The 16,974-nt window shown below is 40.3% G+C and overlaps 1 protein-coding gene across 1 annotated transcript in view; it reads left to right on the top strand.

Annotated features, from left to right (window-relative positions):
* The window catches only part of LOC126458051 (ATP-binding cassette sub-family C member 4-like), a 401,284-nt gene that overhangs the window by 203,304 nt on the left and 181,006 nt on the right, over positions 1-16,974 (top strand). The window contains exons 13-15 of the mRNA XM_050094849.1: positions 12,923-13,106; positions 13,186-13,329; positions 13,419-13,514. Of these exons, the coding sequence (XP_049950806.1) occupies positions 12,923-13,106; positions 13,186-13,329; positions 13,419-13,514 (424 nt within the window). The remainder of the gene's footprint in view (positions 1-12,922; positions 13,107-13,185; positions 13,330-13,418; positions 13,515-16,974) is intronic.

The raw sequence follows: 16,974 nt of genomic DNA, 5'->3' as shown, positions 1-16,974 counted from the left end.
AATGCACTCTCGTTCTCTGATTACAATCTACGAATTCCAGAAACTGTTCATTTATTTCATATTCATCAATTTCCTTGTTGAAGTAAGTAAACGCAGAATGAATGTTATTTCTTCAGTATGATTTGAATCAGGAGTCACCAGTAACTGAATAATATTTCTCATTTTCTCTTTCCAAGATGGCCCCCTTGACATGATGGGCACAAATAGAAATAAATTCATTCTATCACTTGACAGATAATGCGCTTGTAACTGATTTCCATTTTCTTGTCGCGCTCTGTCCTTGCTAGTGGATCACAGTGACGTAAGAGATATTTCGAGAAAATTTCCATTTTTTTGAATTCCTATTTTCTGAGCTGAATCTCTGAAGGCAAAGTCTTTTTGACCATGAAATAATGTCACGTGATGTGTTACGAGAACTCCCACGTAAGTTGGCTATTCTACAGAAGAACAAAAGAACATTGCCTCTTTACTTCAGGGCATCACACCTCTTTCATATCAATTTATTTCTTCACTTTTACTGTTCTTGCAGGATAACTATGTAAAAATAGAAATATTTTATTGTGTGTTCACTGTTGAAAGCAAAATATTTTCTGTATACTCGTTTTTCGTGTAAAATCACGTTGTGATGAAATCAGAAATGCCTTATCTTTGAATGCAGTTGGCAAACCTAACAAATTATAACGACTTTTAACAGCTGTTACCATGCAGTTTGTCGAGGTAGGATTTTCAAGAAGAAAGCGCCTTCTCGACTGTATACAAGGAGGTTTTGCCACAATTTGTCTGAAAAAAAATATAGTGCATTCAAGATTAAACACGAAATGTAATTGTACACGATGGTTTTAGAGCACGATGTCTAATGAAAATGTAGATCATTCAGGATTAAACACGAAAGGACATGGTACGCAACTGGCCTGTATGACTCATAAAACTGAAGAACTGAAGTGGAAGTGAAGAGTTAGTATGGTTATGCTGTTGGTGGGGTAATGTTCTTTTAGTTATTATATGACACAAAATTTATTTTACAACAGCAGTCTGCTGTTTGCCAATTTCTCATCCTGGGTGATCCGAGACCTTGAGAGACTTGAAGCCCCTCATGAGGCAGGGGCCCCGAGGATTTTCCCCCCACTGCCCCAAACCTCCATTCCCTTCCCCTCTCGTCGGACCTGGTCTCGGGTTATTGTTGTGGTCTCCAGTCCAGAGACTGGTTTAATGCAGCCCTCCTTGCTACTCTATCCTGTGCAAGCTTCTTCATCTCCCAGTACCTACTTCCCGACAAATATATACTCGATGTTAACAAACTTCTCTTCTTCAGAAAGACTTTCCTTGCAATTGCCAGTCTACATTTGATATCCTCTCTACTTCGACCATCCTCAGTTATTTTGCTCCCCAAATAGCAAAACTCATTTACTGCTTTAAACGTCTCATTTCCTAATCTAATTCCCGCAGCATCACCTGAGTTAATTCGACTACATTCCATTATCCTCGTTTTGCTTTTGTTGATGTTCATCTTATATGCTCCTTTCAAGACACTGTCCATTCCGTTCAGCTGCTCTTCCAGGTCCTTTGCTGTCTCTGACAGAATTACAATGTCATCAGCGAACCTCAAAGTTTTTATTTCTTCTCCATGGGTTTCAATTCCTACTCCGAATTTTTCTTTTGTTTCCTTTACTGCTTGCTCAATATACATATTGAATAACATCGAGGATAGGCTACAACCCTTTCTCACTCCCTTCCCAACCACTGCTTACCTTTCAGGCCCCTCGACTCTTGTAACTGCCATCTGGTTTCTGTACAAATTGTAAATAGCCATTCGTTCCCTGTATTTTACCCTTGCCATCTTCAGGATTTGGAAGAGAGTATTCCCGTCAACATTGTCAAAAGCTTTCTCTAGGTCTACAAATACTGGAAAAGTAGGTTTACCTTTTTCTTAATCTATTTTCTAAGATAAGTCATAGGGTCAGTATTGCCTCACGTGTTCCTACATTTCTACGGAATCCAAACTGATCTTCCCCGAGGTCGGCTTCTACCAGTTTTTCCATTCGTCTGTAAAGAATTCGTGTTAGTATTTTGCAGCCGTGGCTTATTAAACTGCTAGTTCGGTAATTTTCATATCTGTCAACACACACTTTCTTTGGAATTGGAATTATTCTCGGGTACAGTATCTAAAGTGTTTTCTTCCTCTGAACTTTCCATGGTTGTTGTTTCAAATTTAGTTTTAACCATAACAACGTATATGAATTTCCGAAATTAAGTAACCTTCTCTTTCTTATTCGTCTTATGTTCACTATTTAACTAGTTCACAGACGACGCTGAGCTGTAACTTACCTCTGAAAACAATTGGGTCACGATAAGCGTGTTAGGTGAGATATTAGCGTAATGAAAAATTACTACAAAAATAATAGATTTTGAAACTACTAGAAAAGAAACCAAATTCTGTGCGAAGCAGACAGTGGGTCTCGTAAAAAAATCAGTTGTCTTTAACAAGCGCTACGAATAAGTATTGAAGTTCTTTACCTGACGTGCCATTTTGATTTCGTTGCGAAAATCTTTCAGAATCGCTTCTTTCCCAGATTTTTCTGTTTTGGTTTTAATGTCTCAGAATATTGGAAAATATTTCCTTATTACTGTAGTTTGCTCGGCGTCATGCACCCATTTGCATATAGCATGAAACAGTCATTAGGTTAAGAACAGTATTGTTGCTTTGGACACATGTGTGCAATAAATATGTACACATCTACGACATGTAAATTGTCATCAGTGTAAAATCTTCTTCTGTGTGAATTACGCATACTGAAGAAGAGACAGAAACTTTTGACTGCTTAGCGAGAAACAAATAATTTAATAATTTTGAAAATCAGATACGCCCGCAATTTGTGGGTTGCACCATACAAAAGGGATTTACATTAGCGAGAGAGGTACGACCGAGTTATTACCTGGTGCCATAATTCATTACTGTGATTAGTTTTACGGTCTAGGAAAAGAGTACCAGTCTCGCATTAGATGGGTATGCAGGAGGCAGAGTGCTTCTCTGATAAGCTGACCTAGAGAAAACTGTTATTCCTTTTGTTAAAAAATGACGAAATTCCTCCAGCTGTATTAAGGTGTTGGTTTTATTGGCAACTAGTTTCGATGTTGTTACAACATCATCTTCAGGCCCATACTTGTTGACAGTAACCGTATGTGTCTAACACTAGTAGTGAGTGGTGAGATAGGCGTGTTCCATGCGGAAGGCAGGTAGTAACTGATATGAAGTTAAAAGTAGTAGATGTTTGAACGACTAGTTTTAACTTCATATCAGTTACTACCCCCCCACCCCCATGAACCATGGACCTTGCCGTTGGTGGGGAGGCTTGCATGCCTCAACGCCACAGATAGCCGTACCGTAGGTACCCAGGAGCAGATATAGACTCAGATCACAATATAGTAGTGATGAAGAGTAGGCTGAAGTTCAAGACATTAGTCAGGAAGAATCAATACGCTAAGAAGTGGGATACGGAAGTACTAAGGAATGACGAGATAGGGTTGAAGTTCTCTAACGCTGTAGATACAGCAATAAGGAATAGCGCAGTAGGCAGTACAGTTGAAGAGGAATGGACTTCTCTAAAAAGGGCCATCACAGAAGTTGGGAAGGAAAACATAGGTACAAAGAAGGTAGCTGCGAAGAAACCATGGGTAACAGAAGAAATACTTCAGTTGATCGATGAAAGGAGGAAGTACAAACATGTTCCGGGAAAATCAGGAATACAGAAATACAAGTCGCTGAGGAATGAAATAAATAGGAAGTGCAGGGAAGCTAAGACGAAATGGCTGCAGGAAAAATGTGAAGACATCGAATACGATATGATTGTCGGAAGAACAGACTCAGCATACAGGAAAGTCAAAACAACCTTTGGTGACATTAAAAGCAACGGTGGTAACATTAAGAGTGCAAAGGGAATTCCACTGTTAAATGCAGAGGAGAGAGCAGATAGGTGGAAAAAACACATTGAAAGTGTCTATGAGGGTGAAGATTTGTCTGATGTGATAGAAGAAGAAACAGGAGTCGATTTAGAAGAGATAGGGGATCCAGTATTAGAATCGGAATTTAAAAGAGCTTCGGAGGACTTACGGTCAAATAAGGCAGAAGGGATAGATAACATTCCATCAGAATTTCTAAAATCATTGGGGGAAGTGGCAACAAAACGACTATTCACGGTGGTGTGTAGAATATATGAGTCTGGCGATATACAATCTGACTTTCGGAAAAGCATCATCCACACAATTCCGAAGACGGCAAGAGCTGACAAGTGCGAGAATTATCGCACAATCAGCTTAACAACTCATGCATCGAAGCTGCTTACAAGAATAATATACAGAAGAATGGAAAAGAAAATTGAGAATGCGCTAGGTGACGATCAGTTTGGCTTTAGGAAAAGTAAAGGGACGAGAGAGGCAATTCTGACGTTACGGCTAATAATGGAAGCAAGGCTAAAGAAAAATCAAGACACTTTCATAGGATTTGTCGACCTGGAAAAAGCGTTCGACAATACAAAATGGTGCAAGCTGTTCGAGATTCTGAAAAAAGTAGGGGTAAGCTATAGGGAGAGACGGGTCATATACAATATGTACAACAACCAAGAGGGAATAATAAGAGTGGACGATCAAGAACGAAGTACTCGTATTAAGAAGAGTGTAAGACAAGGCTGTAGCCTTTCGCCCCTACTCTTCAATCTGTACATCGAGGAAGCAATTATGGAAATAAAAGAAAGGTTCAGGAGTGGAATTAAAATACAAGGTGAAAGGATATCAATGATACGATTCGCTGATGACATTGCTATCCTGAGTGAAAGTGAAGAGGAATTAAATGATCTGGTGAACGGAATGAACGGTCTAATGAGTACACAGTATGGTCCGAGAGTAAATCGGAGAAAGACGAAGGTAATGAGAAGTAGTAGAAATGAGAACAGCGAGAAACTTAACATCAGGATTGATGGTCACGAAGTCAATGAAGTTAAGGAATTCTGCTACCTAGGCAGTAAAATAACCAATGACGGATGGAGCAAAGAGGACATCAAAAGCAGACTCGCTATGGCAAGAAAGGCATTTCTGGCCAAGAGAAGTCTACTAATATCAAATATCGGCCTTAATTTGAGGAAGAAATTTCTGAGGATGCACGTCTGGAGTACAGCATTGTATGGTAGTGAAATATGGACTGTGGGAAAACCGGAGCAGAAGAGAATCCAAGCATTTGAGATGTGGTCCTACAGACGAATGTTGAAAATTAGGCGGACTTATAATGTAAGGAATGAGGAGGTTCTACGCAGAATCGGAGAGGAAAGGAATATGTGGAAAACACTGATACGGAGAAGGGACAGGATGATAGGACATCTGCTAAGACATGATGGAATGACTTCCATGGTACTAGAGGGAGCTGTAGAGGGCAAAAACTGTAGAGGAAGACAGAGATTGGAATACGTCAAGCAAATAATTGAGGACGCTGGTTGTAAGTGCTACTCTGAGATGAAGAGGTTAGCACAGGAACGGAATTCGTGGCGGGCCACATCAAACCAGTCAGTAGACTGATGACCAAAAAAAAAAGCTGCAACCACAACGGAGGGGTATCTGTTGAGAGGCCAGACAAACGTGAGGTTCCTGAAGAGGGGCAGCAGCCTTTTCAGTAGTTGCAAGGGCAACAGTCTGGATGATTGACTGATCTGGCCTTGTAACACTAACCAAAATGGCCTTGCTGTTTTGGTACTGCGAACGGCTGAAAGCAAGGGGAAACTACAGCCGTAAATTTTCCCGAGAGCATGCAGCTTTACTGTATGATTAAATGATGATGGCGTCCTCTTGGGTAAAATTTTGCGGAGGTAAAACAGTCCCCCATTCGGATCTCCGGGAGGAGACTACTCAAGAGGACGTTGTTATCAGGAGAAAAAAAACTGGCGTTCTACGGATTGGAGCATGGAATGTCAGATCCCTTAATCGGGCAGGTAGGTTAGAAAATTTAAAAAGGGAAATGAATAGGTTAGAGTTAGATACAGTGGGAATTAGTGAAGTTCGGTGGCACGAGGAACAAGACTTTTGGTCAGGTGAATACAGGGTTATAAATACAAAATCAAATAGGGGTAATGCAGGAGTAGGTTTAATAATGAATTAAAAAAATAGGAGTACATGTAAGCTACTACAAACAGCATAGTGAATGCACTATTGTGGCCAAGATACACACGAAGCCCACGCCTACTACACTAGTACAAGTTTATATGCCAACTAGCTCTGCAGATGACGAAGAAAGAGATGAAATGTATGATGAGATAAAAGAAATTATTCAGGTAGTGGAGGAAGACGAAAATTTAATAGTCATGGGTGACTGGAATTCAGGAGTAGGAAAAGGGAGAGAAGGGTTGGTTGGTTTTGGGGAAAGAGACCAAACAGCGAGGTCATCGGTCTCATCGGATTAGGGAAGGACAGGGAAGGAAGTCGACCGTGCCCTTGCAGAGGAACCATCCCGGCGTTTGCCTGGAGCGATTTAGGGAAATCACGGAAAACCTAAATCAGGATGGCCGGACGCGGGATTGAACCGTCGTCCTCCCGAATGCGAGTCCAGTGTGCTAACCACTGCGCCACCTCGCTCGGTAAAAGGGAGAGAAGGAAAGATAGTAGGTGAATATGGATTGGGGCTAAGAAATGAAAGAGGAAGCCGTCTGGTAGAATTTTGCACAGAGCAGAACCTAATCATAGCTAACACTTGGTTCAAGAATCATAAAAGAAGATTGTGTACATGGAAGAAGCCTGGAGATACTGACAGGTTTCAGATAGATTATATAATGGTAAGACAGAGATTTAGGAACCAGGTTTTAAATTGTAAGACATTTCCAGGGGCAGATGTGGACTCTGACCACAATCTATTGGTTATGAACTGTGGATTAAAACTGAAGAAACTGCAAGAAGGTGGGAATTTAAATAGATGGGACCTGGATGAACTGAAAGAACCAGAGGTTGTACAGAGTTTCAGGGAGAGCGTAAGGGAACAATTGACAGGATTGGGGGAAAGAAATACAGTAGGAGAAGAATGGGTAGCTTTGAGGGATGAAGTGGTGAAGGCAGCAGAGGATCAAATAGGTAAAAAGACGAGGACTAGTAGAAACCCTTGGGTAACAGAAGAGATACTAAATTTAATTGATGAAAGGAGAAAACACATAAATGCAGTAAGTGAATCAGGCAAAAAGGAATACAAACGTCTCAAAAATGAGATCGACAGGAAGCGCAAAATGGCTAAGCAGAGGTGGCTAGAGGACAAATGTAAGGATGTAGAGGCTTATCTCACGAGGGGTAAGATAGATACTGCCTACAGGAAAATTAAAGAGACCTTTGGAGAAAAGAGAACCACTTGCATGAATATCAAGACCTCAGATGGAAACACAGTTCTTAGCAAAGAAGGGAAAAGCAGAAAGGTGGAAGAAGTATATAGAGGGTCTAAACAGGGGCGATGTTCTTCAGGACAATATTATGGAAATGGATGAGGATTTAGTTGAAGATGAAATGGGAGATATGATACTGCGTGACGAGTTTGACAGAGCACTGAATGACCTGAGCCGAAACAAGGCCCCGGGAGTAGACAACATTCAATTAGAACTACTTATAGTCTTGGGAGACGCAGTCCTGACAAAACTCTACCATCTGGTGAGCAAGACGTATGAGACAGGCAAAATTCCCTGAGACTTCAAAAAGAATATAATATCTCCAATCCCAAAGAAAGCAGGTGTTGACAGATGCGAAAATTACCGAACTATCACTTTAATAAGTCACAGCTGCAAAATACTAACGGGAATTCTTCACAGACGAATGAAAAACTGGTAGAAGCCGACCTCGGGGAAGATCAGTTTGGATTCCGTAGAAATGTTGGAACACGTGAGGCAATACTGTCCCTACGATTTATCTTAGAAGAAAGATTAAGGAAAGGCAAACCTACGTTTCTAGAATTTGTAGACTTAGAGAAAGCTTTTCACAATTTTGACTGGAAAATTCTCTTTCAAATTCTGAAGGTAGCAGGGGTAAAATACAGGGAGCGAAAGACTATTTACAATTTGTACAGAAACCAGATGGCAGTTATAATATTCGAGGGACAATAAAGGGAAGCAGTGGTTGGGAAGGGAGTGAGACAGGGTTGTAGCCTCTCCCCGATGCTATTCCATCTGTATATTGAGCAAGCAGTAAAGGAAACAAAAGAAAACCTCGGAGTAGGTATTAAAATCCATGGAGAAGAAATAAAAACCTTGAGGTTCGCCGATGACATTGTAATTCTGTCAGAAACAGCAAAGGACTTGGAAGAGCAGTTGGACAGAATGGACAGTGTCTTGAAAGGAGGGTATAAGATGAACATCAACAAAAGCAAAACAAAGATAATGGAATGTAGTCGAGTTAAGTCGAGTGATGCTGCGGGAATTAGATTAGCAAATGAGACACTTAAAGTAGTAAAGGATTTTTGCTACTTGGGGAGCAAAATAACTGATGATGGTCGAAGTAGAGAGGATATAAAATGTAGACTGACAATGGCAAGGAAAGCGTTTCTGAAGAAGAGAAATTTGTTAACATCCAGTATTGATTTAAGTGTTAGGAAGTCGTTTCTGAAAGTATTTGTATGGAGTGCAGCCATGTATGGAAGTGAAACGTGGACGATAAATAGTTTAGACAAGAGGAGAATAGAAGCTTTCGAAATGTGGTGCTACAGAAGAATGCTGAAGATTAGATGGGTAGATCACATAACTAATGAGGAGGTACTGAATAGAATTGGGGAGAAGAGGAGTTTGTGGCACAATTTGACTAGAAGAAGGGTTCGGTTGGTAGGACAGGCTCTGAGGCATCAAGGGATCACCAATTTAGTATTGTAGGGCATCGCAGAGGGTAATAATCGTAGAGGGAGACCAAGGGATGAATACATAAACAGATTCAGAAGGATGCAGGTTGCAGTAGGTACTGGGAGATGAAGAAGCCTGCGCAGGATAGAGTAGCATGGAGAGCTGCATCAAACCAGTCTCAGGACTGAAGACCACAACAACAAACAACATCAGTTACTACCTGCCTTCCGCATGGAACACGACTATCTCACCACTGACTACTAGTGTTGGACACATACGGTTACTGTCAAGTATGGGCCTGAAGATGATGTTGTACCAACATCGAAACTAGTTGCCAATAAGACCAACATCTTAATACAGCTGGAGGAACATGTACTAGCTGACGTCCCAAATCGTCCGTTTCGATTATCGATATACGAAAGTTATTCGTTTTATCTTTTTACCATGAAATCTGAAAGTTAAAGACTGCAAGCTCCTGAAAACGGTGAGAATTATTCTAGTAATTCTTATGTACCACGCAAGCGACCGTTATGACACAGTCCAAGTCAGCCAGGAATTAATCCGTTTTCACTTACCTCCTTTTACAGCCTCGAAGAACAGCTATACTCGTTCGCCTTCTCTACAGTAAAAAATCCCATAGGACAATATTAATTTTGTACATCGATTTCTACACTTGAATGGATATTATTAAATAATACATGGACATACTCCCATCTGCCCCAGCCCTATTCAACGCTAAAAAATTAAAGCTACCAGAAATTGACAAAAGAGGTTCAACCCTAACAAAGCTACTGTTTTTCTACAGAGCTCATAATATTCCATCTGACACCGAAATTATTTATTACAATATATATACATTACAGTATACCAAATAAACTCAATAGAGAAGCCGTATTTAAAATGCATCAGCACATTATAGCATTCATGATAGCAAACTTTTTATATATACCAGAACAAATTAATATTTGGATGTTACACATGTTATATTTAGAGAAAAATCCGTCAAACGCTGCATCATACGAACAGTATCGACTGCTTTTTGTGACTAACTACAACGTATATTTCGTGTACCTCAGAACTGACACATGTTCAGTGTGTGACAAATTTAGAGTCAACTGTTCTAAAACTGATTTGCAGGTAAGCAAAGGGAAAGGTGCAAATCAGATACAGACTTTGAATAAGCAGAAACAACATCTAACGACTTAAAGTGAACTAACTTAAAGTCAGTTACATTAAAGGAAAGCGGAAGTTTTAGTAGATTAAATGTTCCGAACGTTTGAAGTCCAGAAAATCTGTGATTAAGAAAGCAATGTGTATGGGTTAGTTACTTTATTCAGTCGATATTCATTTGTTTTCTTTTGGGAAATCTGTATTTTATTCATTTTAACGAAACACTTTCAAAAAAAGGGCTTTAGACTAAGATCGGAACGAATGCGACATGTATAAACGACGCAACCTGGCATTTTTGATCAAAGAGCTTTCACAACCTGTAATAATAAAAACACCTGAATATAATGTTTCGGGGCTTAGCTTTGATGTTTGATGGCGGATGGAGGCTTTAAGTTTTTGGCGTCATGACAATTCCATGGCACAATATCTCTGGCAAATAATATCTCTGTCTGCCTACATATATTAGATTTCGACTGAGCATTTAGATCAGTGATCTCTATACTACACGGATGTTGAATTTCAGCTGTCTGATCGTACCAGCCCTAGATGTTCATATTTCGCTTCTTGCCAAACTGCAACATGACTGCTAGGAAATGTCACTAGAATACGAAAAGAAAATACATTTCGATTCTGCTACCATATCAGCCTATTACATCACACGTTGACATAAAATTCAAAACAAAAAATCAGTCCGCAATTCTTTGTCACTTATAGACCGACGGAAATTTGTTTGACAAACTAGAATATGGCGGACGATGCAAAGCACATGAAACTGCAGACATGCAGCAATTCTATACTCAGAAACCAAACTTCCACATTCGGGTTGCATAGAGACCACTGATTTAGATGCACGGAATTGATTTTGTGTGGTCAACATACATTGCCACCGCGATCAAATAATCTCAGGATGGCCCATATTCGCCCGTTATGTGTCCTATAAATTTTAGATGTCATTATATCGCTAATACAGATTGCCGTAGAAGGTGCTGTGGATTTGGTATAGGCGTTTTGTAGACACCATACTAATTTGCTCTTGATACCTGGAATGAAGTGGGCTCTTAGCTTTGAAAAGCAAAACGAACGTGCATTACGTAATGGCACCGTCACGTCGGAGTGTATCTCCACTTTCCGTCACGTCAATTCGCTTAGCCCTCTACCAAATGTAGAAAGTGTGGTCATGAATCATCATTATTGAAACAACAAGTCAGAGTATAGTAACGGAACTGAGGAACTATCAACGACAACGTTTATTAATGGCCAAAACAAACTTCATAATGTGTCCTCAAACAGAAGCTATAATGAAATGAAATGAGCGTTTGGCGTCATTGCCTGGGAGGCCCCTTAGGGGGCAGGTCCGACCGCCTTGGTGCAGGTCTTACTACATTCATTACATTCGACGCCACATTGAGCGACTTGCGCGGCGGATGAGGATGAAATGATGATGAAGAAAACACAATACCCAGTTCCTGAGCGGAAAAAAATCACAGACCCAGCCGAGTATCGAACCCGGACCCGTAGGACGGCAATCTATCACGCTGACCACGTTTCTTTTTTTTCTTTTTTACACCACTCAGCTATCACGGCGGACAATAGCTACAATGGAATACATGGAGCCATTAAGTTTGTTCTTATGTAACAAATAACGTCATAAACAACTGTATTTTCTCCTTCAGTGAAGCTCACTTTTTCACATAAAACCTCATTTAATGGAAAATTCCTCGTTAACTGACGATCTTTTTTATATACATTGTGGGCATCAACTCTGTTCTGTTACTGTAAAACTTAAACAATTTTCGCTTTGAGAAGTCTGACCTCGCTTGTTTAAGAACTCCGAATGAAAAAAATTACCCAAGTCGTGATGGAAAATTCGCAATTTGCACGAAAACAAAGCATAATAATAACATGAAGAAACAGAAGCACAATATCTACTGCTATAGCATGAACGAGGCCGGAGAAAATAGGTCAACGTTTTTAGCGGACGACGATACTGTAAAACTCTTCTTTCCGAGAAACTTCGACGTGCTGTGCTGTGACGTTACGATCCGTTTATGGCCTATGTGGATGCCGCCATTTGAAATGCATTGTGAAATATTTCGACTTGATGTGAAATGAGGGCCAATGTGAATTGGTCTTAAAAAAACAACGTCGTCCTGAAATCACGTGACAATTTCAGCTTAGTGTTGACAACATGCGCCGAACTATAGACATATTTCTACTCCATGTCTACCTAAGATGTAATTTAATTGTGAACATAAAAGCATCATTGGAATGATCTGTCATTTTACAACTGTCAAAAGTAACACGAGATTTCTATATAAAGTGAATATGTGATTTCTGTTAACAGCATAGTACATAAAAGAAATTGCGTTCCAAGATTATTTATGGACGTTGCTCCATCTAAAAATCCGTAATAATGGCACATATGGTAAAATAAACTTGTCGTGAACTTATGTAATCAACAAAAAATAAGCAATTTGCAACTAATTATTGTAAAAGTATAAAGGAATGAGTTGTAGCTAACGTAAAGTGTAGAATTCCTTCTTCTCAATTTTTAACGTTTATGTTACGATAGCACAGGTTATTTTCAGAGATTCCACTGTAACCACACGGAATGTACGGAGTTAGAAGAAATTCTCCGGACTGGATTTTGAATAGAGTAAGACGACAGTTACTGAAAATGATAATCATTGTTGTATTTCTAAAATTTATAATCAGAAAAACAGCTTCTAGTAATTTTCACGAATACAGGATACTTCTGTAGCATGCTATCTAGCGAATTCCTGCTACACTGAGAAATGACGTTAAGAATAGACAGATGGTGTGAATAAAAGTGATAGAGTTTTAAATAAATTTCTTCTCTTCAGGAGAGCGATCAAAATGTTGAACAATCCCATTGTGCCACATCATTTTTACAGGGCTGTGTATAGAGAGGCGGACGTGTACCTGCTGGACGACCCCTTGTCTGCTGTTGACACCCACGTCGGCAAACATCTTTTCGACGAATGCATTAACTACTATCTGAGTGGGAAGACAAGAATTTTGGTCACACATCAACTCCAATACCTCCAGGGTGCCGACAGTATTATGATACTAAACAAGGTGCGTTGATTTCTTTTGATATTCGAATGGCTGCAGTTCATTAAGCATATCGCGTTACAAATGAACCTTTGTGGCGCAGGGGAACGTAGAGTGCCAGGGAACTTTCGAGGAGATTCTTCGGAGCGGTGTCAGCTTTTCCAAACTGGTGTCTAGTGCAGAAGAAGAGACCGAGACTGAAGATTTCGGCATCAAGCGATCAATAAGCAGGAGAAAATCAATGCAGGTGAGACTTTATAAGGTTCTACCAAAAAGTCTGGAACCCGGTTTACCGTTACATATCTTACTGTAAGTAATATTTACCTCTTTTCACAGGACGAACAGAGTAAATTAAGACGATCAATACGCATCGGATCTCAAAGGGCTAACGTGAATGTCCTGGAGAGGCAGATATCAACGCTTTCGGAAGTGGTGAGTAGCACCAACATCGTGTCGCACAGAAACGGCACAATCCAATATACGGCTTATTGTCTAGAGAGGATGATCTATGTCAGTGTCGTTAAGTGAATAGTGTTTGAAGCCTTTCTCTTTCAAGGGTTGCAATGTGTGTTTAACAAGGCGAATTTAGTGTGCTATTACGTTAAGGGACATAACTTTTTCGAAATTACTGCAGCATTAGGTAGGTTTCCACAGCTTAGTATTCGTGTTGAAACAGTGTAACTTCATTTTTAATACGTCGCTCTGTTTGACAGGAATGAGTGGGTAATCGACAACGAGATTTTTTAAAAGAAATTTCCCACATATTTAGTGAAGTGATTTGGGGAAACTACAGAAAACTAAAATCAGGGCTGTCAGATAGTTATCTGCGCCGTACTTCCAAATGCTAACCACCAGCCCAATTTTCACACTTCGCTCGCTTTGACCTGCTTCTCATGTGTGATATTTATCCCGCGTTATAAATATTCTGAACTGAAAACGAGATTTTCAGGATGTTAAAAAATCTGTCCATTAATTTTCCCGTAACGAGTCCAAAGCACAAAATAGTGCTGTTGGCCCCGTCAGGTTGAAAAGGTTGCAGCAATGGTATATTGTTCAGCATTGTCGTAAACTCATAGTATGTAAAAGTTTAATTAGGTCAAATATTGAATACAGATTATTTAAATATATATGTAAGTTTGATAAATGGACAGGAAAAGACAGCAAGGAGCATTCGTAGGTGATAATAGACATGCAGCTATACCCACAAACACGCAGCATCACCGGCCGTAGAGTGTGTGGTAAGGAGAGGAACGTGTTAGTTGCCATCTTCTCTGTCCACACACTGATTTTACATTCCCAGGATAACTTAGCGTACGTCAATAGCCAAGAATGATAAATCGAAGTCACCCAGAACAGGTGCTTCACCAAACTTCCAGCCAGCCTTGTCCTCGCTAATGTCGCAATTCGAGCATGAAATTATTATGGGAGACACAGATACATGCCAGTAATTAAAATCTCGCTCTGCAGAGAATTTAAGGACACTATTCCACTCTAATTATTTCACTTCAATGCCTCTGCACTGGCACGAGCCACACAGGCAGACTCTTATAGATAGAAACGCAATGAAGAGGACAGTTAAAGTAATCCTCGCCAGTCAGACTTCTACCATAGGCTGTTCTACTCGTGATGTGATGCTCTTAATGTACTCAGTGCGCACCACAACAGAAAAATCTGTCCAAATAACCTTCAAAAACGTACAATGGTTAACCGTGGTGCCCTACAAAATAACAGTTCAGATAGGCCATACTAGGATATCAGGAATGAGCTGACGTTCTACATCTACATACTGCATCTACATACATGTTCCGCAAACCACCGAATGGCGCATGGCGGAGGGTACCTTATACCACTGCTGGGCATTTCCTTTCCTCTTCCACTCGCAAACTGAGCGAGGGAAAAACGAGTCTGCAGTCAGCCTTAAATGCCGGTTCTCTAAATTTCCCCAATAGTGCCTTGCGGAAAGAGTGTCGTCTTCCTTCCAGGGATTCCCATTTGAGTTCACGAAGCATCTGTGTAATACTCACGTGTTGATCGAATCTACCGGTACAAAATCGAGCAACCCGCCTCTGAATTGTTTAGACGTCTTCCTTTAATTAGACCGGGTAAGGATCCCAAACACTCGAGCAGTACTCAAGAATAGATCTCATTCGAGCCTAATATGCGGCCTCCTTCACAGATGAACAGCACTTTCCTAAAATTATCCCAATAAACTGAAGTCGACAATTCGCCTTCCCTCCTACCATCCCTACGTGCTAATTCTCTTTCGTACCACTTCGCAACGCTACGCCTGTTTAATCGACGTGACTGTATCAAGGAGGACACTGCTAATGCATATTCGAACATTATGGGATTGTTTTTTTTTTTACTCACATGCATTAGAAAAAAATTTTCTACATTTAGAGCAAGCTACCATTTATCAGCTCAACTAGAAATTTTGTGCATGTCGTCTTGCATCCTCCTAAACTCAACGACGACACCTTCCCGTACACCTGGGTGCCATGGGCAACCAGCCACAGATTGCTGCCCAGTCTGTCCGTCATATCATTATGTATATAGAGAATAAGAGAGGTCCTATCACACTTCCCTGGGGCACTCCAGGCGATACCCTCGACTACGTCGAGGACAACTTTTTGTGTTATGTTACTTAAGAACTCTTGGAACTGATCACATATCTGGGAACCTGTTACATAAGGTAGTACCTGTCGTACACGCCTGCAATGGGGCACCGTGTCACAAACTTTCGGACGGTCTAGAAATACTGTACGAAATCTGCCTGTTGTCCTTCATCAGTGGTTCTCAGGATATCGTGCGAGAAAAGGACAAGCTGAGTTTCACACCAGCTGTGCTTTCTAAGTCCGCGCTGGTTTATGGACAGAAACTTTTCCGTCTTAGGGAAACTTAACTGTAATCGAACTGAGAATATTTTCGAGACTGCTGAAGCAAACTGATATTAAAAATATTGGCTTGTAATTTTGTGCCTCTTTCCTTTTATCTTCCTTATTGTCAGGAGACACCTGTTCTTCTTTCCAGTTACTCAAGCCTTTGCGCTGTGGTGACATTATTCTGTAAAGTAAGAAGAATTTAGTCACAAACGTATTGCAGTATATAACAAACATGCCTCTAAACGATCTGGCAAGGTAAAGAGAATTATGGTCCATTCCTAACTGCAGAACTACACCAGATAGCGAATAAACGAGATTCTGCTCATAAAATATTCAAGTAAAACCCGACTCTTGAATTACATGATGTATGTAAGAAGTTGCAGAACAAAGCGAATCAGAACGCATGTAACGACATCAGGCATACTCGCTCCACTGTATGTAGCGTGTCGAATCCTGCAGGCCACAAGGAAAAAGAAAAAAACTGCTCTGCTTCGACAGAGGAAGGCAAAATCTGACACTGTTTGCTGCAGGCGAATTAAACGTTTTCCACTCAACGGCAGCCAGTTCTCAAGCTGCGATAAATATGAAACACGACACAGCTCCATCTCGACAAACGCCTTTTTCTTAAAACATGTTTCTACACGCACACTACGGAAAGAAACCGTAACATTCTCTTCTGAGACTGTAGGTAGTCTCACTCCTGTTTGTGATACATATCGTACTGAGTGGAAGCAAAGATTAATTTAGCCAATACCCAAGAATGATAAATCGAAGTTATCAGACGACTATAAGCTGACCAGCATATTATCCGCAGTATCTTCAGCTACGGATACATTGTTCATTATCAGTTTACGGATTACCTTAAAACTTATATCATCAACGTTCAATATCAATCAGTGTTCCGAAAACACCATGCCATAGAAACTGCTTTAATCAAAGTGATTGACGACGTCAAGCAAGTTATGGACATTTTAACACTGATCCTAGTAAGATTTTAATACTGTTGATTT

Source organism: Schistocerca serialis, chromosome 2, assembly GCF_023864345.2.
Source record: "Schistocerca serialis cubense isolate TAMUIC-IGC-003099 chromosome 2, iqSchSeri2.2, whole genome shotgun sequence".
NCBI lineage: Eukaryota > Metazoa > Arthropoda > Insecta > Orthoptera > Acrididae > Schistocerca > Schistocerca serialis.
Note: the sequence above shows the minus strand (reverse complement) of the source record. Positions and strands in the feature narration are given on the sequence as shown.